Genomic DNA, 27,523 nt, shown 5'->3' on the forward strand with positions numbered 1-27,523 from the left:
TGCAGGAGCTGCATGAAAACAGCTTTTCTTTGTCTCTACTTGGAACTCCTTATGAAAAATAAAAATTCTCCAAACAAACATGCACTGGAAGAAATGTACACAAATACCAAAAACTGGACTCCTCAGTGAGATTGTGAACTACCCATTCGCCGACTAAAATATTAAAAACCATTTAAAAAAAACATATGATCATTTTGACATGTCTGCCTTTTTGACGTGTCAGTTTTGCGGCTTGAACTCAAGGCACCGAATGATCCGAGTTAAAAAGAGCCTCAAGAAAAAAGCTGAAGTGACAAAACAATAAACAGTCTTCTCCCTCCTGCTCATATCTTACGGTTCTGATTATCATAAGCATGATGAGTTACATCACTATTCTAACATTTATTGTAATCTGCTAATAAGGTATTGCAAGGAACCTTAAAGGTCCAGGGTATGTTTTTATTTTACACTTTAAATGGACGAGACACTTCATCTTATGGACTCACACACACACACACACACACACACACACATACAATATTGTGTTTGCAGCCTGTTTTTTCCTTCAGATTTAATTATCAAAATGTTATCAAAAACGCCGCCAACCCCGATCTTAATTCTCGATTGTCTCACGTTGCAACTAACTGTTTATTGCCTGTATAAAACCGCCCGAGTGTGTTTCCCTACTACTGCATGTAGCTGGTCAGTCAGTGTTACAGGAGCTAAACAGCAGGGGGGGAGGGGTCCGACATAAGCTGCTGACAGCCAACGCTCAATATGGCTGCAGAAACCTTCAGAGGCAGAAATAATCTGTCTGTTTGAGGTAAACCTCGGCGGGCAGAGCCAAAGAACTGCAGTTTCTAGGGTTAGTGAAGGACAGCTTTATGACAAACTTTAAAGGATGAGTCTAGTGGTATTTTATATTTTTCTACAAGTCAACGGATTCCATAAAAAGACCAAAAACAACTTTGAATTCATCCTATCAAATGTGTTTTAATCTGTGGCTGAAAATAAACCCAGACAAATGCTGTATTTACCCTGTTTGAGTAACGTTAGCTAAAGTTAGCTAATCACGTCATACGGGATGTTGGAATGTTATTAACCAGCTTAACTACACAGCTGTTGGCTAGTACGGCTAATTTGGCTAGTATGGCTAACTTACATTTGGAATGTCAACAGGGCAACCCCCCCCGTCTCCTACAAAATGACGTTCCCATACAACTACACTGCGTTCTCAAATTACGTTTTGAGTATTTTCTCCCGGATTACGGTCGCAGTTTTGAACCATTTCAAACACGTGGTTAACGTTGTTCGTTAGGTTTAGTAAAAAAACATCATGGTTTGGCTCAAAATGACTTAAATGTATGTTACTTAATTAAAGGAGCAATATGTAGTACTGACAGCTAGCATTTAAAATATGTACTACAGTCCTAACCCTGATAGCAGTTAGCGTGTGTTAGCATCACTGCGTTAGCCTCTGGTCAGCGGCAGTACTCTGAATCACTTCACTGTCTAGAATACTCACTGCCTTGATAACCCAGCTGCACACGGACCGCAGAGAGATGTGCCGAGACTTTTCAGGTCGGGTAGAAACATTAACGTTAACTCTGTTGATCCAGTTTGTTAGCTTGCTTCCATGGCTGCAGAAGGCTGTGTTTGCGTGCCAATTTGTTGTCATAGAACATACTGGCTGTAGCATTGTTGTCGGAGAAGCCAGTATTTTAATTTAGCATGTTTCCTTAATCTCTGATGACATATCATGGTCATTTTCTGATTTATTCCAATCAAAATATTACATATGGGTCCTTTAAAGTTTTTTTGGGGGGGGGGGGGGGTTTCCTTATCCGATGAGAGGGTCGCACTGTAAAGGACAGAGGATGTCGTATCCTGTACAGATTGTAAAGCCCCCCGAGGCAAATTTGAACTGTGGCCTCCTGGGTTAAAGTCCTGTGTTTTTTTCTTGACTCATCCACCACCCTGACCTTCTCCCTCACAGACTTCCACAGGCTATCGTTACAAAAGTATTTGTGATACGTCAAAAACAAATGTAATCCGTGCCAATATACGTTTCCCATGTAACGTGATTCCCACTGCAGTTTCATTGTATGGGAACGTCCTTTTTAGTAGACGGGGCTGAACTGGGCTAACTAGCTAACCTAGCATGGTTACCATTTCTTCTTTTCCCTTTTGTGTTGCCATATTTTTACTGTAATGGTTGTTTGGCTCGTACCACTGCAGATTAACTCAATTATTCTAGTTATTTATGCCTCCAAGAAAATGCTTCGAAAGAGACCCTAAGTCCTACCCCCTCCCCCCCCCCAATCTGTTCTGCAATGTGTTATCTATGTTTTATTCGGTTAACAGTTTTCTGATAAGCTACGACATTGTCCACTACTGTAGATGTATTCTAGGCTATATGTGTATTTACATATTTTATTACCTGCTGATAAAAACCCTGTTATTTTGAAGTTATTTTCCAGCATTCAACAACTACACCTCCAGAGTTTCACCACTAAATGTGCTGTCAAAACCTTGTGGCAGGTGTGTTTGCTGAATGACACTTAAGAAATGAATTCATTTCATTACACAGCATTATACAAACGGTCAGGGGTTGTGCCACATGCTTGTGCAGCAGGGGGAATGCAAATTTGATGTGTGGTGCAGTTCCTACAAGTGGCCAGTAGAGGTTGTTAAAAGTCATGTGTGATCTAACTAACTGCTTCTTAAAACCCTTTTCAATCATACACCTGCACTGCGGCAGAGCTGCTCTTCCTTATTTTTCACAAACAAAGATGATGACAGAGGACAGCGTGTGACTATCGCTATTACACAGATACACCTCATTCTCCTGTCTCATCCTCTCCTCTTCATTTTGATCTGCTGCTATCTACCCTTCTCTGTTACAGCCTTTTTCGCCTGACTCATGCCAACATCACTGTGTCAGTCGGGGCCAAAGCTGGCTCTGGATCTCTGCCAGGGCGACAGACTGAGACGCCGCCGCTGCTGCTGCTGCTGACCATGCACCGGCACGAGCTGATGCAGGTGTGCACCAGCGCACGACGGGGTGTTGGTACAGAGGGTGGGAAGTAGAGCAGTGTGTGTTTTTGTCAGTGCAGTGTGACTGCTTTTACTTTGAGCTCTGTTTGTCTGTAGCCACATGAAGGTGACCAGTAAATAATGGTGTTATAATAATACATATCACACACCAACAAATGCTCTCGTCTGTCTCCAGCTTCACTGTTTCCATCTGTCAATTCAAAGCACAACAGAACTAAGAAATAGCTAAGCTAACATCGAATACTAGGAACCAGTAAGGGATAATGTACAGCGAGCCGCTCATTGTTGTGAAATAAACCCCGACGCGAAGCCTGCATCGGCCTGAAGGGGTTTATTCCACAACAATGACCCGCTAGCTGTACATTATCCCGCTTATTCAGAGTCCGACATCGCAACTGCGCCCATAGCAACGGTCTGTTATAAAGAAATAACAGACTGTAGAACGCCGGGATTGACCAATCAGAATCGAGTATTCAACAAAGCCATGTAATAATCAGCGTTAACCCATGTTCACACCGAGAGCAAATAAGTAGATCTGCAGGCAGGTAGACCGAGGTCAACGCACCCAACTCAACTCAGGCCCGAAGGCGCTCTGACTCACATATGAGGCCATCTCTAAATAAAACAGTTGGTTTTAACAAGCTTTTGTATGCAGTGCACACCGCCCAGATCTGCTCCAGCCTTGACTACAAGGGCTGCAGAGTCAGTATACAAGGAGATCACACTGACAGCAACAAATATTTAAATGAACCATCATTATTTCTAAGGCAAAGTTGGGCCTGGCTGAAATGTTTGCAGTCAACAGCTAGTGGGATCACTGCGGTTGTTTAGTTTCCCGGTCGAGGTGATTTTTTTCTCCCTCGAAACGTCCGCCTCTAGTTGCAAAATAAATGAGAAGACTACGGGAACAATGGTCTTGTGTTAACATTAATAAATGTAATCTGATCTTTTCACATTTATCAGATCATGGTGACGCAGCAACGGCTCCTCACTGGGTAACAAAGACAACACAATGTCAATTTTTCTCCAGGCAGATTTTTCTATTCTCCGTCACATTTTGTGACTCAGCACCTTGGTTCAGCCAGCTTTAATCTGGATCTTTGGTTAGAATTTACTAAGCTCCACTACTGCCCCTTGGCGATATAACGTTTGCACACACCAACACATGATTATTTCTACTAATAAAATTAGTTTCACTGAAAAATATTTTTGAACATATTGCTGTGCCTGACTGTGAGATTTAGGATTCTTCTTTTCCCCCCTCTTTTTGGTCATTTGCTAATCGTTCTAACCGGCATTTTGTCAGCGCACTGATGCTACAAATCTGTTTTGATGACACATATACACCATGTCGTAGTAAGCCTAGAAAAAAATAACTTAAATTGTTGTGATTTCTACATCCGGGACCCGTGGAGCTGGAAGAGCTGTGAAATAACAGAAGAACAAATATTAGGGGATTGTAGATCCATAGTCCATAATCCATAATCTATCAATATTTCATACAGTCTATGCTATGATTTGGCTGTGATGATGATGAAAATGGTGACAGAATGAGAGCAAATGACTTCACTGACATGCATAATGGCGGGGAACATCAACAACACTTATTACATGTTATAAAATGTGTGCCCCTTTAACTTTAACTTGATGTTGTGTGTTTAAATGTGTTTCTGTGTGCTGGCTGGTGTGTGTGACTGTGTGTGGCTACTGTACGTACAGTATGTACACAGACTGGGAAGGACATCTGACGCTACTGCTGCACTGAAAGGTCGGGGATATTTCATGTCACAGCGTTGGTAATGAGAGCCCATAGAGACACAGCGCTCGATCGATATCTAGTAAGGCTGCGCCGGGTCACTGTTGGACCAGACCGAGCGCGTCCGTGTTTACACACATACACAAGCTGCTGCAGCAGGTCATTATGACAAACCGCACGAGAGTGTGACATTTCCATCCGACTGGAAATTGGCAAAATGTATCACGTATGCCAGGTGTTTAAACAAATGGGGTTTTAGAGTACACATTTTCAGCTGTGGGACAAGACTTTTTGGATTTGTATCGATTGACCTTGAAGCATTTTGCATCCTGACAGTTCTTAGAGAAATGTTCGGAGAGTCTGAAACAGGGATGTCACAATACCAGAAATTTAGTAGTAAATTCCAATACCAGTGAAATTCTACGATTCTCGATAACAATTCTATACCACGGTAAAAAACAAAAACAAAACAATAAATCCCATGTACTTCAACACAGACTCCTTTATTACCGTTTGTATACTAGTTTTTGTGAATTTATTATTAATTTCTGATGATACGCTTCAAGTTTTTTTGCCAAAAACTACATTTTAAAAGATTACAACATAACGTTATAATTGACCTTCACCCAGTACTTATTACTGAATAGAGCTTGAGTGTATCATGATGTAACTCAATGCAACCTCCGTACGTTAGCTCCGTTGTTTAGCCAAGCAGGACTGTGCTGCCCACCGGCTGCTAACAGCTAATGTTAACAAGCTCTCCTCCTGTTCCCTTATAACTGGGTTGTACAGCTCTGGATCATCTTTTATGTGATTGGCCACCGCAGTGTGACGTCGGGTTGCGTTTCTCCAGAAGTTGATTTTGTTTCTACTTTTCTGCTGCATTTTTTTTGGCACCCCCTGCTGCCGTCGCAGCCCAATCGCACTACCCCTATTCAAAATTGATAAAAAAAACTTGCGCTTACGCCGCACCGCCTAATCTTGTGCGAAGCCTTATAGTATTAGAATATTGATTCATATATGCTCAGTTTTAGTGTTTTCACTCCATTAGGAATATTTCATATACACTGATTTCAGTAAGCACTGAGTTTACCGAGGTCATACTCAATGCCGCGCCATGAAACACCCCAGATCTCTGTAGACATCACACACATATACACACACACACACTAAACTCTACCAGGTCTACCCACTAGCACATCTATCGCAAAGTTCCTCACCCATTCCCGCCTCTCTTTGGAACAAAGAAACATGACTCCCTCATTCTCTAATCCACTCATTTGGTGTGGTATCTCTCCCTCCCTCCTCCTCCTCCTCCTCCTCCTCCACCTCCACCTCCTCCTCCTCATCCTTCGCGGCTTCCTCTTCCTGCATCTCCGCCGGCTTCATTCAGCATGGATGACGGAGGGGAAAACACAAAAGAAAAGAAAAGAAAAAAAAACAAGACAAAAAACGACAAAAGAATGAACACGCTGATGAGTGTCAGTGAGTGGATAGTGAGAAGCTTCGAGGTAAATATAGAGATTTATATCTATATATCCATATGAGAGAGAGAGAGAGAGAGAAAATAGATTGACAGAGATAGACAAAGCGGGGGATCGATAATAGCAGGAAGAGCTGTGTGAATGATGGAGTGAATGTGTTTGTGAATGACATTTTGAAGGCGAGTGACATTTGGAGCTTTCGGTGGAGAGCGCAGGATCAAAGCTTCAGGGAGAGGAGATGCCCCCCCTTCTCTTTCACACACGCCACAACAAGACAGGAAGACACAGAACAAGGACAGGACCACATGGACACACAGCCACGCAGCTTGATCCCATACATAGTGAGAGTCTTTCAACATACATTTGTGTGTTTATGAAAGGAAAACAAAAATGGAGACTCACCTTGGTTTTGTGGCTCTGCTCCGTAGCCAGCCCAGATCCCGGAGTGTGAAGCTCCTTGGACACGACGCACAGAAACTCAGCTTGGTCCTCCGATCCGTAGCTGTACGACGAGCCGATGTTCACCATCTAGAAAAAGACGGGGACGCGGATGCAGACGGACAAGCAGAGGAGAGAGAGGGACAGAGAGACAGAGTGAGTGTCGGGACGAATTAGAGATTACGGCAGAGAAAACAAAAAGCAAGAGAGAGAAAGTAACGGAGAGATCCCCCAGACTACAGCGAGGAAAGACTTCTTGTGCTCATGCATGGTGGGTTGGAGGGGTGGTGGGGCAGTGGGGGGTAAAGAGCGGACATCCTGCTGTTACACACTCAGCAGTGGACTCGACAAGAAGCGTCTTTTACTTGTGGGAACGGCACAAACAACTGTGGGTCAGCTTCTGTGTGCAGATCATAGCTGTGTAGCATGCAGTGGAGCTTAGTGCCAAAGCAGTGGGGAAGGGGGTGAAGGGGCGGGGGGGTCTACGTTGTACATCTACATCTAGGCTACACTGACCTATTAAGACTCCAGGACGCTCTGAGTTGAGTATCACTGGTGGACATCAATGAACTACAGCCTCTCAACTTAAGAGTCCAGGCCTTCACCTTAAAATCTAATGTTAACACAGACAGACTTTTCCCTGTTACTGACATTACAGCGACTCTACAGATCAATATAAATGAGCCTATTTTTACTGTGTGTTCACATTGAGCAGTGGGTTGCTCTATTTTAACAGACTGCAGCTACAATGCCACAGTTAAGGCCTTTACACACCGCCCCCCGGCGAGACGAATAAACAACAGGAAACTGCGGAAAAACTCGCCTGCGAATATTCTATGTCTAGGGCTTTTATTATGAATGGAAGGAGTGGATCTGGTCTGTGCTGCCGTCGCCAAGGTTGAAAGGAGTAATGAAGTTTGACGTCCTCGTTCAGACTACAAAAACTTCCTTGTTGTTGTTTCATAAATATAGGAGGTTGTGTCTAGAAGGTAACCCCCAAGTTGCGAAAACGTGCGAAAACTCTCGCAAGACTCGATGCCTGACGACCTATCCTAACCCTAACCATTCCAAGTCAATGCCTAACCTTAGCAATCGAGCGAGAGTTTCACAACTTGGGGGTTACCTTCTAAACACAATCTAAATATAGGTGCAACTCAACCTGTTCCGCACAACGTGATTGGTTGATGCCTTTTTCGCGGTGCGAACGCTCCGAAAAATCTAAGTGAAAAAAAAGTGCATTGCTTGTTCGCAGCGTAATAATTGTGTTCTGTGTGAAAATTTGTGGCAAAAACAACAGTTTGAAAAAATATATTGAGGTGCAAATTAATTGCACTAAAAGAAATGCTGCCGGTGTCTAATGGCCTTCAGGCGCTTCAAAATTTTAACTTGTAGGCTGTAACTAATGATTATTTTTCTTAATTAATCACTTAATCATTTGGTCTGAAAATATCAGAATTCAAATTGCTTCAGCCGGTTTAGATGACCAACAAAATAGCTATTTTGAGAACAGTGAATTTTTTGCTTTAAAAAAATCACTTATCACAAAATTGTAACAAAGGAATTTTCTATAAATGAAAGCCAAATATAGGGAATGAAAATATAAGAAAAAATTATCAAAGCAAACATTTACATTTCTCAAAATAAATGCGTGTAGTAGTCTGAGTGCTGGTATTAGCTCAGCCATTAAAAAAAAAGCTTAATGCGTCCAGAACAAAAGTATAAAACTAACTAATTAGTCAGTGATATATTTGATTTTGTAGCTCACAATGTGAACACACAGTATTATTATAGGGGTCTAATATGTCCTGTAATCTATAGTAGACTTAATGAACACATAGTGGGTATTTGGTTGTCTACAACTTTGATAAATAAACTGTAACTCTAACAGCTGTAGACAAACCTCTTTAACAAAGACAGTGACCCGGTACTACTCCAGTACCAGCAGGCCTCATCTGGGGTTCTGATCCCTTCGTAAGAGGCCGAAGGTAAAAGGTACTTAAGATCGGGTGCTGTGCCTGCGGTGGCATGATGGACTCACTAGATTAGTCCTACTTAAGGTCAATAAATCGATCAAACTAATGTAATTCTGGGAGTCCTAAACTCAGTTTTGGGAGTGCAGATAGCAGGGCTCAGGTCAGGGCCAAGGGGTCAGGCCAAGGGTCAAGATTGAAGGGTCAGCAGCAGCGTGAGTCCAACCCACAGTCCAGAGCAGTCCGGTGCGGGGCTTTCTGCAGGCGCGCACGCTGACCTGCTCAAACTTCCAGCCGTCCGACATCGTGGAGACCATCTGGGTGAGCTCCTCCTCCTGGCACTGCAGCACTCGGTAGACATGCTTGGGGGGCACCTGCTGGGGAGAGAGAGATGAGACGAGAGGGGGTTGAGAAGACAGGGTCACTCCACCAAACCTTTGGCTAGCTACGAAACCATTACTTTTATTTTCACATTTAACCCCACGCAAACACCAGCAGTGTGTCCAGTAAAGTACAGTAGAACGCAGGGAAAGTGGGTGTTTGTTTGAGAGGGCGGTGGGATTATGTAAGGGTGAGTGCAACCATCCTGAGAAAAGAAAAGAAGCCTGATGTACAGCAGACTCTCTGTAGAGAAGCACAGGAGGGTGAAATCACTAACAAAGACAAAGTGACTGAAAGCCATTGCACTTACACCACCACCATAAAGCTGTGTGTGAAGTTAAGTATTGAAAGATGTCTAGTACAGTACGTGTTATACAGGGAAGCCGTTGTATCCATTCTATGCCCTCGCTAAAGCCACCAGACACCATGGTTGCTTTGACGAGAGAGTAGATAACGGCTTCAGTTGAAAACATAGATTGTATAGCTGTCTGACGGCAAGGTAAACAAGTGAAAATATTCTAATTATAGCATACACTTAAACTGATATTGATGTCTTTTAGGTGGGCCTTTCTTTTAGGTGTCTAAAATACGTTTTGCTGCTGCCCCCGTCCACAGCAGTACATCACTTTGCTCCTGTGCTGGTGCTCCTGTCTGCTTCTCCAAACTGGGGGCGTACTGATCGTCATCTACTGTAGGTAATACACTGACTATGGATAACTACCTCATACAACCCCACTTCAAATCACTGAACTATGCCTTTAATATAACGGTTTTGTCACATTAAATCTTTATCATTATATACACACGATATACTGTATTAGTTTCATTAAAAATGACTGCAGCGACAGACGATCTGTTTGATTTATTTTAAAGCCCTTCAGATCAGAGTGAAGCAGCAAACTCCTCCATCATAAAAGCACTTTGATAAGTTCTGTGTGTATACCTGTGTGGCTTTGGAGTCCCTCTCCACGATCCTCTCCTTGATCAGCTTGATCAGCGGGGTGATGTTGTAAAACTCAGCCTCCTCCAGGACACCTTGAAACAAGAGAAACACACCACTCAGCACCTGGTTGCGTACTAAACACCAAGTGGCTGCCAGACATGTTTATCAGACATAAACCCACAGCCCTGTTAGATGAACTCAAGATCCCCTTTATCGACACCACCAATCATGAATGACTTATTTCCAAGAGACTTATGAGCACATCTCTGGTAAACACAAGATTTAAAGTGGTGCTTTTGTGTGATTCTTTGTGGAGAAACTTCTTAGTTTTACAGATATGTCGATCAAATCAACTTATCGATTAGTCGACAAAATCATATGAGTGTTAGTCGACTAAGAATTTCTTTGGTCGAGGACAGCCCTACAATATTTACTAATCTGTGTATTCATATCGTATATTCTCACATTTAAGAATCTAAAGTGCGAAGAGACCCTCAAGGTGAAATGACATCACATGAGGCAGTATGGAGGCACACAGTATTTTCAAGGCATTTCCTTGTTTCCACCAAGGCCTGTTAAAGGAGGCTGGGACACGAGCGGACACGGGTCTTAAGGTATGGGGTACAACACATGCGCAGTGTAACCGAATCTGCGGTCGTGCGTTGCGATTGGCTCAATTTCGGCGATTGCAGACCAGATTTTACTGCGCATGTGTTGTATCCCAGAGATATGACGCGTTGTTGACACGTGACCCAGCCTCTTTCAGTATGCCTTGGTTTCCACTTGCCCAACAAATAAAACCAACTCATGCACCCAGGATCCGTCAGAACGGAGTCAGAGACCTTCTTCAGCCAGCTCCTTGTTGTAGACCAGTTTGCCGTGCCGCAAGTAGTTGAGGATGGGACCGAAGTAGGTGGGGTCTCTGTCGATCACATAGGCTCCAGAGTCATCCTGTTACAGGGAGAGAAAAAAACACTGTCTATTAAACCATTATCACATCTGCATGTATTTACACAGCTGCAGAACGCCTCTCTTCTTGGGTTTTTACTCACAGAGTTTTTATTGGCCTGAACTGGAGGGTTATTCAGTGCAAAGTTATTCTATTATAAGCTGTGGATGTTGTAACTTGTTACTGTACTCTTTGTGGTCATGTGTATAAACAAAAGGATGTGGCTACTTTTATATTTCGGACCATTAATGGGCCTCTTTTGTAATATGTTGAGTATTTTTAGACCCAAAAGAACACTAGCTGGAGAATAACATCCTGGTTGGCTATTTTTATCTTACGTATGCAGTACTGGATCTCCAGAGCAGATGTACGTAGGCAAGATGCTTTGCAGAATTTCCAAAATAAAAGCCCCCCCATAGAGTGGATGTACAAATTTTACACACATGTTGTTTTTATTGCTGTGTACAAAAGGCGACGTAACTACCGGTAGTCAGATAGAAAAGTAACTTTTCAGCTACTGATTATAAAAACTTCTGCGTTTGTCAAATATTCCATTAAACCCTGTTGCAAATATGTTGCTATTCGACCTTCTTGACATAGCAACAGCTTTTTGCAGCTGGACACAGAAGTCAGAGTAGTTGTTGCTGACTTTGTTAACACGCATATGTCGACAGCCTCCCACTTCCAGGCAACTTCTGCCAAGCACTGGCTGGCTGTTATGTCATGACTACTGCAACCTCCAGCATACACACGTCCTCCCCCTGCTCTTCCTCGTGATGATTGCTTGAAGCAGAGCCCCCCCTCTTTTGAGAGTTGAATTCACAAAAGAGCTACTGCTGGAAAAATCCATAGGAAAACATGCAGGCCTTTAGGAGATCCTAGCAGAGGGATATAGAGGAGGGGGGGAGGATTGTTGGGAAACGTATCGAAGAGGAAGTTAAATAACATCAGTCACATCCGCTGATCATGTGTCATTAACGTATGGTTCAATAGTATCTGTAGAGATGACACACATGTACTTTGGTTCCTGAGTTGAAACGTAACTCCAGACTAGAAAGTCCCAGAGTTCACCAACCCCCTTTCACCTCTTTACACCAACTCCATGTTTAAAAGTAGAGCAGGCCTTGAATATAATGTTTGAAGAAAGGTGGAACATTTAAGTGAGAAAATTGAGAAGAAGCTTGATAAAGTAAACCTGCTCTATTCACATGACTGATTCTTTTTATGGTTCGCTGAAGTGAGAATGGACAACCTTAGCCTCCAGCTGCATCTTGCGCAGATGCATGTTATCAGCTTTTATTCGCGGGTCCTTACTCATTCACACAGTACCACTCACCCTAGCTGCAACTGTTATAAACCTAACCCAAAAGGCTGAATCCAGACATTAAAACAGAAACTACTGCCAATGTATCTGACATTCCTGGTCCAGCTTGGTGTAGTATTTCGACTGCTGCAGATAGACCTGATTAGGATGTATGCAAATCCCACTTTGTTTATTTGGAACTGCAATAGTATCAGCTCCTGCCCTCGGTTAGAGAGTTCCAGGTTAAAGTGGCAGTAGGCAGAATGTTTTTTGGCATCATTGGACAAAAAAAATAACCTTTCAGCATATTGTAATTCAAGTGTTCTGAGAGAAAACTAGACTTCTGCACTTCCTCATGGCTCTGTTTTCAGACTTTAAACAAATCTACGGTCAAACTAGGCAGCGCTGATCAAATATGAATCAATATTCTGTTACTGTGATGTCTATTTCTCTGTTTTCAGAAACACCTTGTAGTGTACTGTTCAGCTGTAAAATGAGAGAGTGTGCTCTGGCTGGTGGGCGGTGCTTGGTATTTCCACAACTGATCTCAACATGGCTGCCCGGTCACAAACTTTTAGAGCTAAACAGTACACTACAAGATGTTTCTGAAAACATTTGAAGAGAGAAATAGGCATTACAGTAACAGAATATTGGTTCACATTTGATCAGCGCCGCCTAGTTTGACCATTTGATTGGATTTCGCGAGTGATTTACAGCTGCTCAGAGACGGCAAGGCTCCAGCTCGGCTCTGATTGGTTGTTTTCCTCCAGTCTATGAAACCTTGCAGATGCCATTAGGACACAGAGGCACATGATTTTTTTCAGATTACCTGTTTCATGTACTACTGTCAAGATATAGTGACCGTTTCATAAAAATAACTTTTTTTTAATCATATTTGCTCCAACCTGCCTACTGCTGCTTTAAAAGTACAGATGTCCAACTGGATTGTAAACAAAGGGTTTTTGAGTGGCAGTGCATTTGACAAATGGTAGATTGGATTAGCCCCTCCACTATCAATCAGTGCACAGCCGGTGTTTCTTCTCTGATTGCTCGTAGTGACGGCAGCTGTTGAAAACACAAACAGAAAGCCTCTATTTTTACTTTAGCAATTTTAAATGAACAATCCTCTGTGTTTATTATCAAAGTCAACCAGTAACATAAAAGTTACTACGAGCACACGGATGCATTCGGCTGAAAGTCACCAGATAACACGATCACTCATTAAACTGAAACACCTGTGCATCATTGAGGAGCAGAAACCTGAGGAGATATCTGATCAAGTTCAGCCTTCATTCTCAACCAAGACATCTACTCCTGCCAAGTAATAACGACACGTAATGTTACGTGGCCCCTCGTCAACCTACCCATAACAAGCTGTAGGCCTACTGGTGAAAGACTCTTTTTAACTGGATAAACACTGGCATCAGGGCATCATATCAGACTGATCTCTTTGTCCCTGCTCTCCCTTTGAAAGAGACTAATTTCAGTGTTCAGCACCAAGCCCCGTCGTCTCCTGCTGTAATCATCAAAAGTAAGCTAATTTACTTCAATACTACAATGTACAATTGGATTTTATTCTGATGTTGCTGCCAGCTGTGTGTGTGTGTGTGTGTGTGTGTGTGTGTGTGTGTGTGCGTGCGTGCATGCGTGCGTGCGTGCGTGTGTGTGAAATCTGTGGCCGCTGTGCCCGGCTATGTTAAAGTGTGTATTTTTAACATTAATACAGGTGCTCTATCCATACGCTTGATTAATGATGCTGTGTGCGAAAATGTGGCCGCCGTGCAGACTTTACCATGCTGTTATTGTTTGTCTTGTTGGATCAGAATCAGCTCGATTGTCCAGGTATGAGGAGGCCTACACAGAGAGGCTACCACGAATTTGACTGTGGTTATTTTGCTCTCATTGTACATATGGAAATAGAAGAACAAGAACAAAACACACAACATACTGTATGCGTTTCAGTAGATGTCAGGCTCACCTGATTTTCTCTGTGCCCACCCACACTGTGATTTCTGCCTACAACCACTGGCTTACAGTTTACAGTTCAGTTATTAGAATATGAGGCCAGTCTTCTTTGTCCTCCTGTATGGAGGTAGAGGCTCACTTCAGGTCACTCTGAGTTCCGGGCCTGTGGAAGTGGCTTCCTCTACCGCGGGCCCTCTGAAATGTGTTTGCTATGAGGAGTCTGAGGGGAAACCTGTGCTTTAAACAGCCTGCAGGTCTTGCAGGTGTCAGTTGGATGATGCACCAGAACCCCATTGTCCCGCCTCCACTCCCATCTCATGGAGCTTGACGCGGTTGCACCACTCTTTGTAGGTTTAGCCTACTTATACCTTCAGTGTTAACTAAGTGGAGATTTATCCATCACTAAATTAAAAGGTGCATCACACAAACTACTTGTTTTGTAGAGATTACTTGCCACGTGTAACTGTTGCGTAGTTGACTGAGCTAACTTAAAGGAACAGTGTGTAACATTTCGGGGATCTATTATATTGGCAGGAATGGAATTCAATAATCAGAACTATGTTTTCATTAGTGTATAATCACCTGAAACTAAGATTTGTTGTGTTTTTGTTCGCTTGGAAAGAGCCCTTCATATCTACATAGGGAGCGGGTCCTCTTCACAGAGTCCGCCATGTTGCACCGCCATGTTTCCGCTGCTCCTAAAGTAGTGTTATTATGGTACGGATGGCCTCTGAGCGAGGCCAACGGCGTTACCACGGTTTTGCACTCAGCGGCTCACGTTACTGCAGACTTGGAAAGCGAGGAGTGAGCGTAGGGAAACTCAGTTGGTTGCAATCTGCAACCACACCACTAGATGCAACCAAATCCTAAACACTGTCCCTTTATTTGACAAAAAACGATGTTGGTATGCTAATATATGACCATTACATGTAAAAGAGGTAATATAAGAGGAATATGGTCAACACATCTGACCTCACTCTTTATAAAATTCTGTTTAATAATAACATAAATAATAAATTACCTAATAAAGTAGCTTGTTTAGCATAATCAAATATCTACCACTCATTCTAAACTACATGAATACTACTAACTCCATCAATGCATTATATAAATAACACAAAGTAATGCCTAGATTTAAAATGGATTGAAAGTTTATCATTGTGTGTTGCTTGTGCTGGTACAGTGACTTCCTGTTGACATATTTGATTGCTTTTGATTGGACAGCAACAGATATTTCCTAGCAACCAATTGAACCATTGCTAAGGTTTTTACCAGCTGATGCTATGTTGCACACGACTAGCGACAAAAGCAACAAAACGGCCAAGCGTGGCCAGCTACAGTGTCGCCGAATCACCGTTGAAGTGTTGCTCAAGCGCTCGTTGATGTAGTTATGTCATTAAATCGCACTGGGAACTAGCTAACGGCATTTTTTTTAGATGGAACGGAACAGGGCGAGGAAAAACACATGATTGGTTGATGCTTGACCGCGTCATTGGAGTTTGTAGCTTCATGTCACCAGTTTCCATTGAAAATGACGTGTAGCCTGTTGCTGTGTCACTCGTAGTGTGAACACATCTTTAGAAACATTCCTTCCGTTTTACTTTAGTAAATCACTTGTTTGAAACTAGCTAGTGGTTACGGATTCTGTAAGCAAGTAAAGCATCCTCATCTGCATCTTCGTCTGTTATGATGAGCTCTAACCCATTGTCGTCTCCAGTGTGACAGGCTAGTAAGAGAATCTCAAAAGAAACCCACAGACAGAATCAGGATAACAGGGACGCTCTGCTAGCAGCAAGAAGACATTTTTGATTGATATATGGTGTGTTGTCAACCCAATTTATAAAAAGGAAGAGTATCTCTTCGTCCCTGACGCTCATCTCTCCAAGTCCAGCCAATCTTTGCTGGCGTAGCGTGACAGGAGCTTCTGATGAGCCGTTCCCAATGTGAGACATGAGACGAATGCAATGAACGACGGCACCTACATACACAAAATGGACGGATTCAGACTGTAAAGCAGGAGGCGTAGGATGAGCGATGCGGCAAGATGAGGGACGGATTAGTGGAGAAAAAGACAAAACAGGCTTGACAGAAGACAGCGAGGGAGAGACCTGCAGATTAACAGGAAATAAACAGCAGGAAGACAAATGTTAACAAATAACCACATTATCAGAAATGACAGGTAGACGCAGTTGCAAATACCAAAGTCAAAGAAGCATAGAGGGACACTGCCACAGATAAAAGATGGTGTGTGTGACAGACAGACACGAAGAGACAGACAGGATGGAGGGACGGGGTATGGAGACCAAGAGGCAGCTTGTGTCTGCACTGAAAATCACAGTGATCAGAGTGTGGAAGGGCTGTGACTGCAGCGCAGAGCAGACAGGCACACACCATCTGAAATGAGCGGAGCTGCAGCGGAGGACAGAACCGACGCCTCGTCAACGTGACTTGACTTGACTTGACAGTGTGGGCATGACAGCACTGGGGGAAAAGCTTGCCGAATGTGTCAGAGCCCGCTTTCTCTCTCACGCACACGTACAGAATTAGTATTGTTATTCATTACGACAGACCCCATCTGCAGCCGCAGAACATTCACTTTCTACACAAGACGATATTGTCAGTTGTTGAGAGGACAGTCAGAGACGCTGGTTGGTTTACAGAGCATTTGTTCAGGGAAATAAGACATGACTCTGCAACGTCTCCCTGCAGAGGCGACTGCATCCCACGGGCTATCACCAATAGCCAAACAAAACACACACCTGCATTCTGCTGCTTGTTCGAGCATGTGTAAACGTTTTTTTTTGCATTTCATTGTGGCATTTTTTTTAACATTACTTATTATTGTGAATGCCGCCTGTAACTTCTGCAGCTTCATTTGGCAATAATTTATCACTCGAGGCAGATGTATGAGAAAGTAGGGCAATTTCAAGGTTGATTCAACATGACAGCCACCCGTCAATCTAATAAAATCAATACTCGTTGATCAATCCCTCGTCTTACACTCACTGTAAAGTTCTGGCAACCATGAAAAAAAGAGTCAAGAGTTTAGATAAATCTTTTAGAAAGCCTGAAGTGTTTTTTAAGTCAAGATGAAATGAAAAATGCCTTTTTAACTCTTTTAGATCACATCCCTGGTCATATTGTACACCGATTTAACAATATATGCACATTTTTTATTTACAAAAAAAAACCCAATTTCTTCGTATTTTTATATAAAAATCCAATCATCTTTACTTCCAGAAAAACAAAATTTGTTTTATTATATTTTTGACCAAATACCGCGATCTATAATGCCATACTATTGTAGGGTTGACTATTTGTGAGATTTTTGATAAGTAATCATTAGTAATGTGGATAGAATGACTAAGTGGGTAAAAGCAAATAATAGAACAGCTAGAACAGTCTGGTAAGTTCAGAAAATTAAATCATTTTACTGTAATGCACTGAATGCAGCCTTCAAAATCAGGAAAAGACACTTGCGCCCTATTACCAAAATCTAAGACAATATCTAGTCTCATATCATGATATTAATATAATATCAATATATTGCCCAGTCCTATTGGATACTATGAATTCAAATTCAACACATTTTAGTGTTGCTTTAACTTATTCATCAGATTAACTGTTTGGCTTTACAATAAGCCATAAGAACGTTGCCACATTTAATTGTCTATTTTCCATAAAAATGGCTTCTGGGAGTACAACATCTAATTTATTACATTGCATATCCTTTGCATTGTAACCATAACACATGCATACATTGTGATGTAGATGCTGAAATGAAATAGACTCAGCCTTAGTGGAAATGAGAAAACACACACACACATACATATCTGGCCTGATCTAGAAATGAGTGTGATTTCTAATTAGAGATCAGCCTAATTTATCATCGCCGGCACCACAGATGGTCTGGCTGAACCACCCACGTCTCAGTGTTGATGATATTTTTGAGGTAGCGGGAATCGCAGCAGCTCCACATAAACACATTGTATGTGCTTCCGCTCTTTGCTGGGTGAATGAAAAAGCTCTGTGGATTAAAAACTGCATGAGCAAAACTTTTAGGAAGTTCTTAAAAAGGCTGCAAATCTGCAAACTTTTCCAAAACGGCAACTACTTGTATAACCTTTTTTCCCCCCTGGCTGTCACCTATATTACTTACATCTGTATTGATTTAATCAAGTAAGTTTAAGTAAACAAAACAGCAAAGGATTTAAGGAAATAATTAAGAAATGTGGTGACAAATGTCAACTTTTCCATGTTTTTTTCTGAGAAAGGTTTGTGAATATCAGCCTTGTAACTAAATGTATATACCTAACAAGGTGTTATTGTGTGTGTGGTCCAAACCAAAGTCTACTTCATGTATCCTGATGGTAGAAAGGGGACAAGTTCACACACCTTTGTGGTGTTTATTCAAATAAAAACCTTGGCTCCAGCATCTTTTTCATGATTACTGGTCCCTGCCTGCCCTTCATATTAGATGATAAAGCGTGTCTAGGCGTGTTGTGGAATTTGTGCTGACACAGCAAGACAGGACAGAGAAAACAAAAAAACATTTGGATAACCCAGCATCGGGCCATCAAAACTCGCCTATGATCCTCCCTAATATCAAGCCATTGATGATCACAAATCTGTGGTAATGGGATTATGTGGTTATAGTCCGCTCCTAGCCGTCCTGTTACACCTGCTCAGCCAGCATCATCTGGCTCATCAAAGCTGCATCTTAGCTACATAATGTAATTGTCGTGGGACGGCGTGAGGTCAGCTTGGGTCGCATTAGCGGCGTATATCCCTGGGTTTTAGTTCGGTGAGGGGGCAGGGCGGCTGAGGTGCTGGTAATAATCTCATTAAAACAGTCGCACGCAGCCAGACAGTCTGTGTGTACGTGGGTTTTAAAAACAGCCAAGAACCCCTGAGCAGAAACACGCCAACGCCAGCGGAGGAACTCCAGCGAGGATAAAATGAGCTTCCCTCCTGAGTGAGAGAAGAAAACACACAGGCTGAACTGCTCCTCTGTGGGATTCAGCTGGCACAATATGCACTCAATACTTTTCCAGAACTCATTTTGGGTCAGGATTTAGCAGTGTGTTCGATTGATTGTGTCACTAATAGAACCTAGAACATTGTAGGAAGTCAACGACAGGGTTTCCTCTGGAAATTGCAGACTAGAGGTGGTAAAAAAACCCAGATCTTGATCCACTTAGTTTGTCCATGACAGCCAAAACAAAAGCAACAATAGCTCCTGGGGGGGGGGGGGGGTGAAACATGGTGCTGCAGCACAGCTGGTATGAGAAAAATAAGGCTTTTTTAACATTTGAAGCATGTAAACAAACCCAAAAGTATTCATCTGAAAATAAGCACAATAGGTCCTCTTTAATTTCCATATGTTTATACGACTTTACTAGTTAGACAAGCTGAGAGGAATAAACTGCACTTGCGTTTCCTCTAAGAAGACAGATAAGTTACATCTGTGTTGCCTTTTTGGAAAACGCTAAATCCACAATGAGACGAGTTTCTGTTTTTTTTAATTGTGCACCCAATCTATTTTGTCGTTCATGCTTGTGTGCATTCACAGCTATAAAGATCAGTGGGCGAAATGAAGAAACACTCATCATGAGGCTTCTGAGGTTAAAACCGCTGAATAAAAACAATCTAAAAAAAAAACCTGATTTCACATTTCTAATGTAATTATTCTTGTGGCTTACAGAATTAATAAGCAGTATTGTGATTATCTAACCAAACAACCGCCAACATTTTTCCTGTGTGCATACTTTTGCTCAGTAAAATCCTTAATCCAGCAACTGGTGTTTTTATTCTTAGCTTTGAAAATCTGTATCTCTGAGTATAATACAAAGGAGCTTGTCCTTGTGTGTGTGGTGGCGGAGCATTAATAACTTATATAATGACAAAAATACACACAGGCACACATTACATATAGGGACAACAGCACCAACAGACAACAGACCAACTGGCAAGACCTTTATAATAACCTAAATCCCGTCTCTCTCTGGTCGGAAAATACAATCAAATCAAGTCTTTTTATAGTGTCCCATCTATTAATGTATAAATACTGACTCAGATGACTGTGTTAGATGCCTGACGAAAAGCAGCTCTGTCTCCCCTCAGACATTGCAACTCACAGAGGATTCAGAGCCTCGCCTACAGCTGAGTTCCTGTTTTTAGGATGACAGCAATGTGATGGAGCAAGAAAAAGAAAACACTAAAATAAACTCTCTCCACGTCTCTCCAGATTCAAAGAGTTTGTGACAAAGAGCAGAAATAACAAGGCGAGAAAAGGACAAACGTGCGATAAAGCATTCAGAGTGAGTCAGCTGCTGATAGCGAGGACAAGGAGAGAGGACAGGACGACGGTGGAGGAAAGAGATGTAGGTGTGTGTTTGTGCATGTGTGAGACAGACGGAGAGGGAGATTTGGTGTGTGACTGTGTGTCTTCAGGGCGGTGCAGAGGGAGCTCCTGTCAGGTCGCGGCTGAAGGTCACATGGGTATATATTCTTTCCACAGAGTCATCGCTGCTGTCGGGTAAAAATCTCCTAACTCCAATTTTGGTGTTTTTGTTTTGTTTTTTTTGGCTTAGTCACTTTAGCTGAAGGGATACCTGCTCTCCAGCTGAGGTTAGATAACATCTAAAGCACATGATGGTGACGCTAAACATGAGCTGATTAGGGTTTGGCAATATGACGGTGTATACTGTGAGATGATATAAATGTGTCGATTGTCAGTTATTCTGCATCAATTTGTACTGTGGTTTAGTTTCTCTGGGTGTATTAGACCAGGGGTTTTCAAAGTGGGGTCCTTGAGGGGCTTCCGGGGGGTCCCCAGCTAAAAGGAGAATCATTTAATTTCACTATAATTACATCCATAAGTAACACAATGACAGAATGTAAGACTCTTTTGGTCACGGGTTTCATACACTTTCTGTAATAAAACATCTAAAAGCAAAAATCCTATCAAATGGGGGCCCGTGGTCTAATTTGTGGATTTAGTTTAGGGGTCCTTGACGTGAAAAAGTTTGTGAACCACTGTATTAGAGCGGGACTGTTCTACAGCAATAATGGATTTTTACAAAAATGTGTTGATTTTTCTGATATTTTATTATCTTTTAACTGACATTGTGTTATTTTTTATCTATAAGCAGTTGGGGTTACGCCACAGGTGAGTTTCTCAATTAGTCGTATACACGTTTAGTCTATAAAATGTCAGCAAATAGTGAAAAATGCCCATCACAAGTTCCCAGAGCCCATGGCGACGTCTTCAGATGCCTTATTTTTTGCAATTATTAGTTATTAGTTAAAAATGACTATTTCCTCTCGCTACTGTGAGCTCTCTACCATCTAATAATGCGGTAACAATGGCCAAAACAATCCACATATCATGGTACCGCTCTATAAAACTACATATTCCTTGATTGGACTACGGCTGCAACTAATGATTATTTTCATTATTGATTAATCTGCAGATTACTTTCTAGATTAATTGTTTGGTCTCTAAAATGTCAGAAAATAGTGAAAAATGTCCATTCCAGTTTCTCAAGGTCAAAGGTGATGTCTTTTAATGTCTTGTCTTGTCAGTCCAAAACCCAAACATATTCAGTTTAATATGATTAAAATAAAATAGAGAAAAGAGGGAAATCTCCATATTTGAGAGGCTGAAAACCAAATGCCATTTTTGCACAAAAAAGAAATCACTTTAACGAATAATTGATTATCAAAATAGTTGCAGATTATTTTTCTGTTGATCTACTCATCGTTGCAGCCCTAGACTGGACATTTTATCCACATTATCCTTCCTATAGCTAATTTTCTTACGGCCGCTAAAACAGATGACATTTTGGAGAGCTTTCCAGCCGACAGCAACACAAAATGTCAACTTACAGTATAGTCTCCAGGCTGCAGGGAAGACCTTCCCCCTTCTCTCTCTGTCACACACACATGCACATCAAAGGCCGCAGCAGCATCATAGAAATCTGCATCATTCATGAGTCTTGCCCGTCCTTACAGTGCGTTCACATGTGACTGGAAGACACATAATACAGCTCCCTCTCTCCCCCCCATTAGATGCCAGCTGTACAGCTACTGACTGTGCAGCTCCCTGCAGAAGAGGAGGCACGTGTTCATCCATCTGACCTGAGCTACATTCACGCCACAAAATGATGCTGAAACACACACACACACACACACACACACACACACACACACACACACACACACACACAGAGGAGCTGAACATATACAGTATATCAGCTGGTCATTAGACAACGCTACGCCTGCTCTGGAGCTGCAGGCGTGCATTTCCGGAGCGGAACAGAGTTGAGTAGTAATAGGTTTTGGGAATGGCACACAGATAACACAGTAATAAAGTTAGTCCCTTTAAGACTACTGTGATGCCTTGGGAGATAAAAACATCATGGTGCACAATAGGGGTGGGAAAAAAATGTATACATCTATGTATCGCAATTATTTAAAAAAATATATATAAATATATTTTTTAATGCCAGAATCAATACATTTGCTTCATTTGAGTCTATGCGGAGGTAGAAGGAAGTTACCGCTTATATTGTTGTAGTCCGTGTGACGTGACGCCATATCCATTCCGTATCTGTCAACCAAAACAACCAGTAGCCGGAAACCGGCAGATACATCCGCGTGGATCCGACCTGCACCCTCACATTTTAAATCCAGCATGGTAAACACCACACATACAGTTAAGTATGGAAACACTTTGGGTTTCACACATAGCCAGGAAAAGCAGAGCTAGACATCACGGCTAAAGCTGCATGCTAACTCTGTCATGGATAGGAAACGTTATCGTATTGCGGTAACGTGCGGTCAAGCAAGCCGTCATTCTCATCTCCGTGGTCGAATCAGCCGACGCTACAACTCTAGAGCACCCATATACTGACATTTATGTTAAATGCATTCAAATGGCCCCAATCGAGCTGACCTTGGATGTATAAAGAGAACGGAGCTGACAATAAGAGCTAGCGACGGACTTGGCGAAGTTAGAGGAAGTATACACGTGTGACTACACCTGGTTTTCAAAATAAGGTGTTAACAAACTGCATATACAAAATACATATATGGAAATAAGATTGATTGGATTATATTCACAAGAAGTATAAAACATTACATGTCCCTTATAAATTAAAAAGAATATACCACTAATTTGTGAGCCAAATGTCTTTTTATTTTATAAATAATGCCTGACAATGACTGATATATTTGACTTCATGACATCTCTGGCTACATAAAAATCAAACATTTTTACTGTATTAATTTAGCAATTTTCCAAAGTAAAAGTCCCTAGAAGTGTATGATTCAACTTTTCCCCCATGGTCTAGTGTTAAAAAAGTTAACAAAATCTCAATAAATCGTAATATCGAATCGCAATACATATCGAATCGGCACCCAAGTATCTTGATAGTATCGAATCCGGAGATAGGTGTAGCTTTCTTTCACCTAGGCCAAAACTGGCATTACTTCATGCCAAGACATGCACACATATTTTGCCAGTCTGGTTAGAGAAAACCCACCTTTCAAAATAAAATAATGGTGAGATATCCTGTAGGGATAAAAACACATTTATATCAAGCCAAACTGTAATCACCTCTCCAGGTATAATATGGGTGGAAAAACACACCACTGTTACCAATGTAGACTCACTACTAGGGATGTCACGAGAACCGATACTTCGGTAACAAGTCGATGCCAAAATTTAAAAAAAGTGACGGTACTCTTTTTCTACAGTATCGACGGTACCGTACGATGCTTGTAATGGTCATTGGTAGTGATGTGACAGTGAGGAAAATGTTCCCACCGGTTAATAAACTTGTGACAACACCGGTGTTACCGATTACACCGGACATTTTACAAGGAAAGATGACAGTCAATATGAGCAGAGAGCTGGATCTGATCTTTACTGTCGGGTGGCGGTGTGTCTGGCCTCTCGAGTAGCGCTTTTCCTGCGGTGCTCCGCTGCGGGGGTCTACCTGGCGCCGCTGCTCCGTGCACACCGGCTGCGACGGCTCTATCAACCTCGCGACGATTACCTCATTAACGTTATGGTTCCCTTATAGCATTGAGATTAAATGTGAAATATTGTCAAATACGTGCATTTACTTTTCACTTCGACAACAAATACTCTGCCTCCTGCTCCTACTACTCTGAGTTGACAGACCAGATGCATTCACGGACAGTATGTAGTGTCCGTTGTCTGACTATCGACTGATAACATGCCGCTGATATGCCAAAATGAACAAAATGGATCAATTATTTTTATTTATTACTTAAAGGCTACATGCCTGTTTTTTGTCATGTTCAATGTTTTGAATAAAAAAGTGCGTGTTGAATTACATGGGATTTATTGTTGTTGTTTTGTTTTTTTCACCGTGGTATCGAATTGGTATCGAGAATCGTGGAAATTCACTGGTATTGGTATCGACTACTAGATTTCTGGTACCATGACATCCCTACTCACTACTGAGAGCAACTATGAGTCATGGTACATGTCCACAAGGGCGTTTTTTATCGCGAGGGGACGCGACGCTTCCCAACATTGGACGCTTGGTGGGCTGTCACTAGACACAGGCTGTCCCCACCTGATTGGACGAAGGCTTTCCCTCCGTTGGCTGCTGCTTCCAGCTTTCAAACCTGAAACAGTATGGAGGCTCATTTGGAAACTTTCTTCTCTTATTTCACGAAAATAGTTCACCGAAATGTGTTTCTGAAAACATTTGAGGCGAGAAATAAGCCATGCAGTTGCCGAATCTGTCTTTATTTTGGATCGACAACGTTTATTTTAAAAGATTCTTGGGAGTTTCGAGAGGCGGCGAGTCGCGTCGGATGCTCGTGATTTGCATAAAGTGGACTAGCCCTCAACTTTATGCAAGTGAGGAGCGGGCGTTGTGACGCTCCATTTCTCGAATCGTGACGCCACGCTACCAGAATGCATTGCGCGGCTGCTTACATAGACAATGAATGGGGAGCGTGGAAAGCACGGAGCCTGTGGACACGTACCATCACTGCGGGAATGTTATAAAATGTTAACAGACTGTTAGGTTACACATGCCCTTCACTTCTGGCCAATATGCCCTTCACTTCCGGTCAACACCAGCCTTCTCCTTTAATACTCCTGTTAATCATGGATATCAAATGTTAGCTGACTGAGACACTCAATAACTAACTAATGTCATAACAAAACTTTAAATGCCTATTACAGCATCACCTATCCGGAGATAGGTGTATTGTCCCAGCCCTGGTGCACAATTATTATGATTTTACCATTCAGTCTCTATTGGAAAGAGCTTTCTTTCACCAAGGCCAAAATTGGCATTACTTCATGCCAAGACATGCATATATTATGCATACACATATTTTGCCAAATCTCTTTAGTCTGGTTAGAGAAAAACAACCTTTCAAAATAAAATCATGGTGAAATATCCTGTAGGGATAAAACACATTTATATCAAGCCAAACTGTAACCACCTGTCCAGGTATAATAGGGGTGAAAAACACACCAGTTACCAATGTAGACTCACTACTGAGAGCAACTATGAGTCACTGCGGGAATGTTATAAAATGTTAACAGACGGTTACAGTGCCCTCCACTTCCGGTCAACACCAGCCTTCTTCTTTAATATTATAATTTAATATTTAATAATGTTAGTTAACTGAGACACTCAATAACTAACTAATGTCATAACTAAACTTTAAATACCTATTTAAGCATCACCTGTGTGACTCATGTAGAAGGAGGTCATGTTATTAATGAACGCAACAAACTGTTATAACAGAGTAATAACTGTTTTTCGCCCGTTGTGAAGTAACGGTCACTAACGGTCACCGGGGGGCCGTTAGTAGAGTGTCCTGACGGTACTCACCGTGTCTGAGTGCAGGTCCTGCTGTTGACACAGCCGGTAGAGGAACGAGGTCTGCTCTTTGAGGAGGGTCTGCCGCGTCGTGAGGAACACTGTGCCGCCGACGTTCAACCGGACCCACTTCCCGTTGTTCCCCCCGGTGGGGTTGAGCACCGAGCCGTTACCGACGCTCTGCGTCGCCGCCGTCCCGCCGCCCGGCTCGATCGTCGTGCTGCTGCTGCCGGCGGTGGTACCGGAGGACGTCGTGCTGTCTCCCGCCTCGCTGTCTTTGTTGTTGTTGTTATTGTTGTTGTTGTTGTTGTTGCCGCCGTGGTGCGTCGACAGCGACGCGACGTCCTCCGGTTCCCGCTGCTCGTCCGCCGTCGTTGCCATTTGGAGAAACAGCCGCTAGACGAGGGGTGAAGACGAGCGAGGAGCGTCCAGTCCGTCCGTGTCCGCTGTTACCGTCTCTCTCTCCCGTTAACCAGCCGAGCAGGCTCCGCCCACAACCCACCATCAAGCTACAGGAAGGGAGACGTAGTACATCCGGGAAGTACTTTCAAAATAAAAGCTGTACACGGCCAACTAAGTATGGAAAGTATGCATAGCCTGAAGTAATACAATCTAGGGTAAGTAAACTGGGGGAAAAAAGTTCGGAAACTTGTGTTTGGTGGATTATTTCTCTGTTGTTACAATGCTAATTGGCATTGTATTTTACATCGTTGGAAAGCGTTATTTAACATGCTACAACCGCTGAAAGATCGATCGAGCGTTAATGCTTGATTTTGATTTTGCAGTATCTCATTATTATCGCGTTAACTTCAACAGTCCTAGTTTTTACCTTACCTGAAGGCCACAGTGCACGCTTTGAAAGAGAGGGGTTGAGGGGTATTCAGTTGGTTGCATTCTGGAACCTCGCCGCTAGATGCCACTAAATCCTACACACTGGACCTTTAACTCAATGAGAGGTAATTTTGCTGCACAAACACCCCACATAACTAAGGTACAGCCTGCGTAAATGTATAATATAAACTGGGAATTGTATTTTACATCGTTTCACAATGATGTCCAACTTGTAAGGATCATGCATTTGTGGGATGAGCAGCACAGCTGATTATGTGGGTAGCGCCCAAGAAAAATTTGCCAAAATGCTCTGCCAATGGTAAACAGTGTATTCTCCTGTTGGTATTGACTCAGTCATTGCAGGCTTCCTGGTAGCCTTATGAGAATACACTGTTTACCATTGGCAGAGCATTTTGGCAAATACAATGCCAATTAGCATTGTAACAACAGAGAAATATCCACCAAACACAAGTTTCCGAACTTTTTTTCCGCAGTTTATATTATACATTTACGCAGGCTGTACCTCAGTTATGTGGGGTGGTTGTGCAGCAGACTCTCATAGAGTTAAAGGTCCAGCAACATGGC

The 27,523-nt window shown here is 42.4% G+C and overlaps 2 protein-coding genes across 10 annotated transcripts in view; both read right to left on the reverse strand.

Moving 5' to 3' along the window:
- phf5a (PHD finger protein 5A) overlaps positions 1 to 27,523 on the reverse strand; it is a 373,616-nt gene that overhangs the window by 56,173 nt on the left and 289,920 nt on the right. The gene's annotated exons all lie outside the window — the stretch shown is intronic.
- kctd17 (potassium channel tetramerization domain containing 17) lies at positions 1,808 to 26,488 on the reverse strand. 9 transcript variants are annotated; one of them, XR_012591943.1, is made up of 7 exons: positions 26,120 to 26,488; positions 10,851 to 10,959; positions 10,009 to 10,100; positions 8,963 to 9,061; positions 6,679 to 6,804; positions 5,690 to 6,175; positions 1,808 to 5,514 (listed from the first exon to the last, which is right to left on the reverse strand). XR_012591943.1 is itself a non-coding variant. In XM_074620441.1 (7 exons), exons 1-6 carry the CDS (start codon positions 26,486 to 26,488, stop codon positions 6,053 to 6,055), a joined length of 918 nt encoding a protein of 305 aa, XP_074476542.1. In that variant the 3' UTR covers positions 1,808 to 4,460; positions 6,013 to 6,052. The 9 variants fall into 9 exon arrangements, 7 of the variants coding, with proteins under 7 accessions (XP_074476542.1, XP_074476540.1, XP_074476543.1 ...); XR_012591944.1 differs by having other exon boundaries at positions 1,808 to 5,525; XM_074620441.1 differs by having other exon boundaries at positions 1,808 to 4,460; positions 6,013 to 6,175.

This window comes from Sebastes fasciatus, chromosome 20 (genome assembly GCF_043250625.1).
Source record: "Sebastes fasciatus isolate fSebFas1 chromosome 20, fSebFas1.pri, whole genome shotgun sequence".
NCBI classification, from domain to species: domain Eukaryota; kingdom Metazoa; phylum Chordata; class Actinopteri; order Perciformes; family Sebastidae; genus Sebastes; species Sebastes fasciatus.

Coding starts and splice junctions, on each gene's coding strand:
- kctd17 (XM_074620439.1), bottom strand. CDS start 26,488: ATGGCAACGACGGCGGACGAGCAGCGGGAACCGGAGGACGTCGCGTCG. Junction 10,960..26,119: donor AGGACCTGCACTCAGACACG/GTGAGTACCGTC, acceptor TCCCTGTAACAG/GATGACTCTGGAGCCTATGT. Junction 6,805..8,914: donor GCACCGGACTGCTCTGGACT/GTGGGTTGGACT, acceptor GTCTTTTTCTAG/ATGGTGAACATCGGCTCGTC.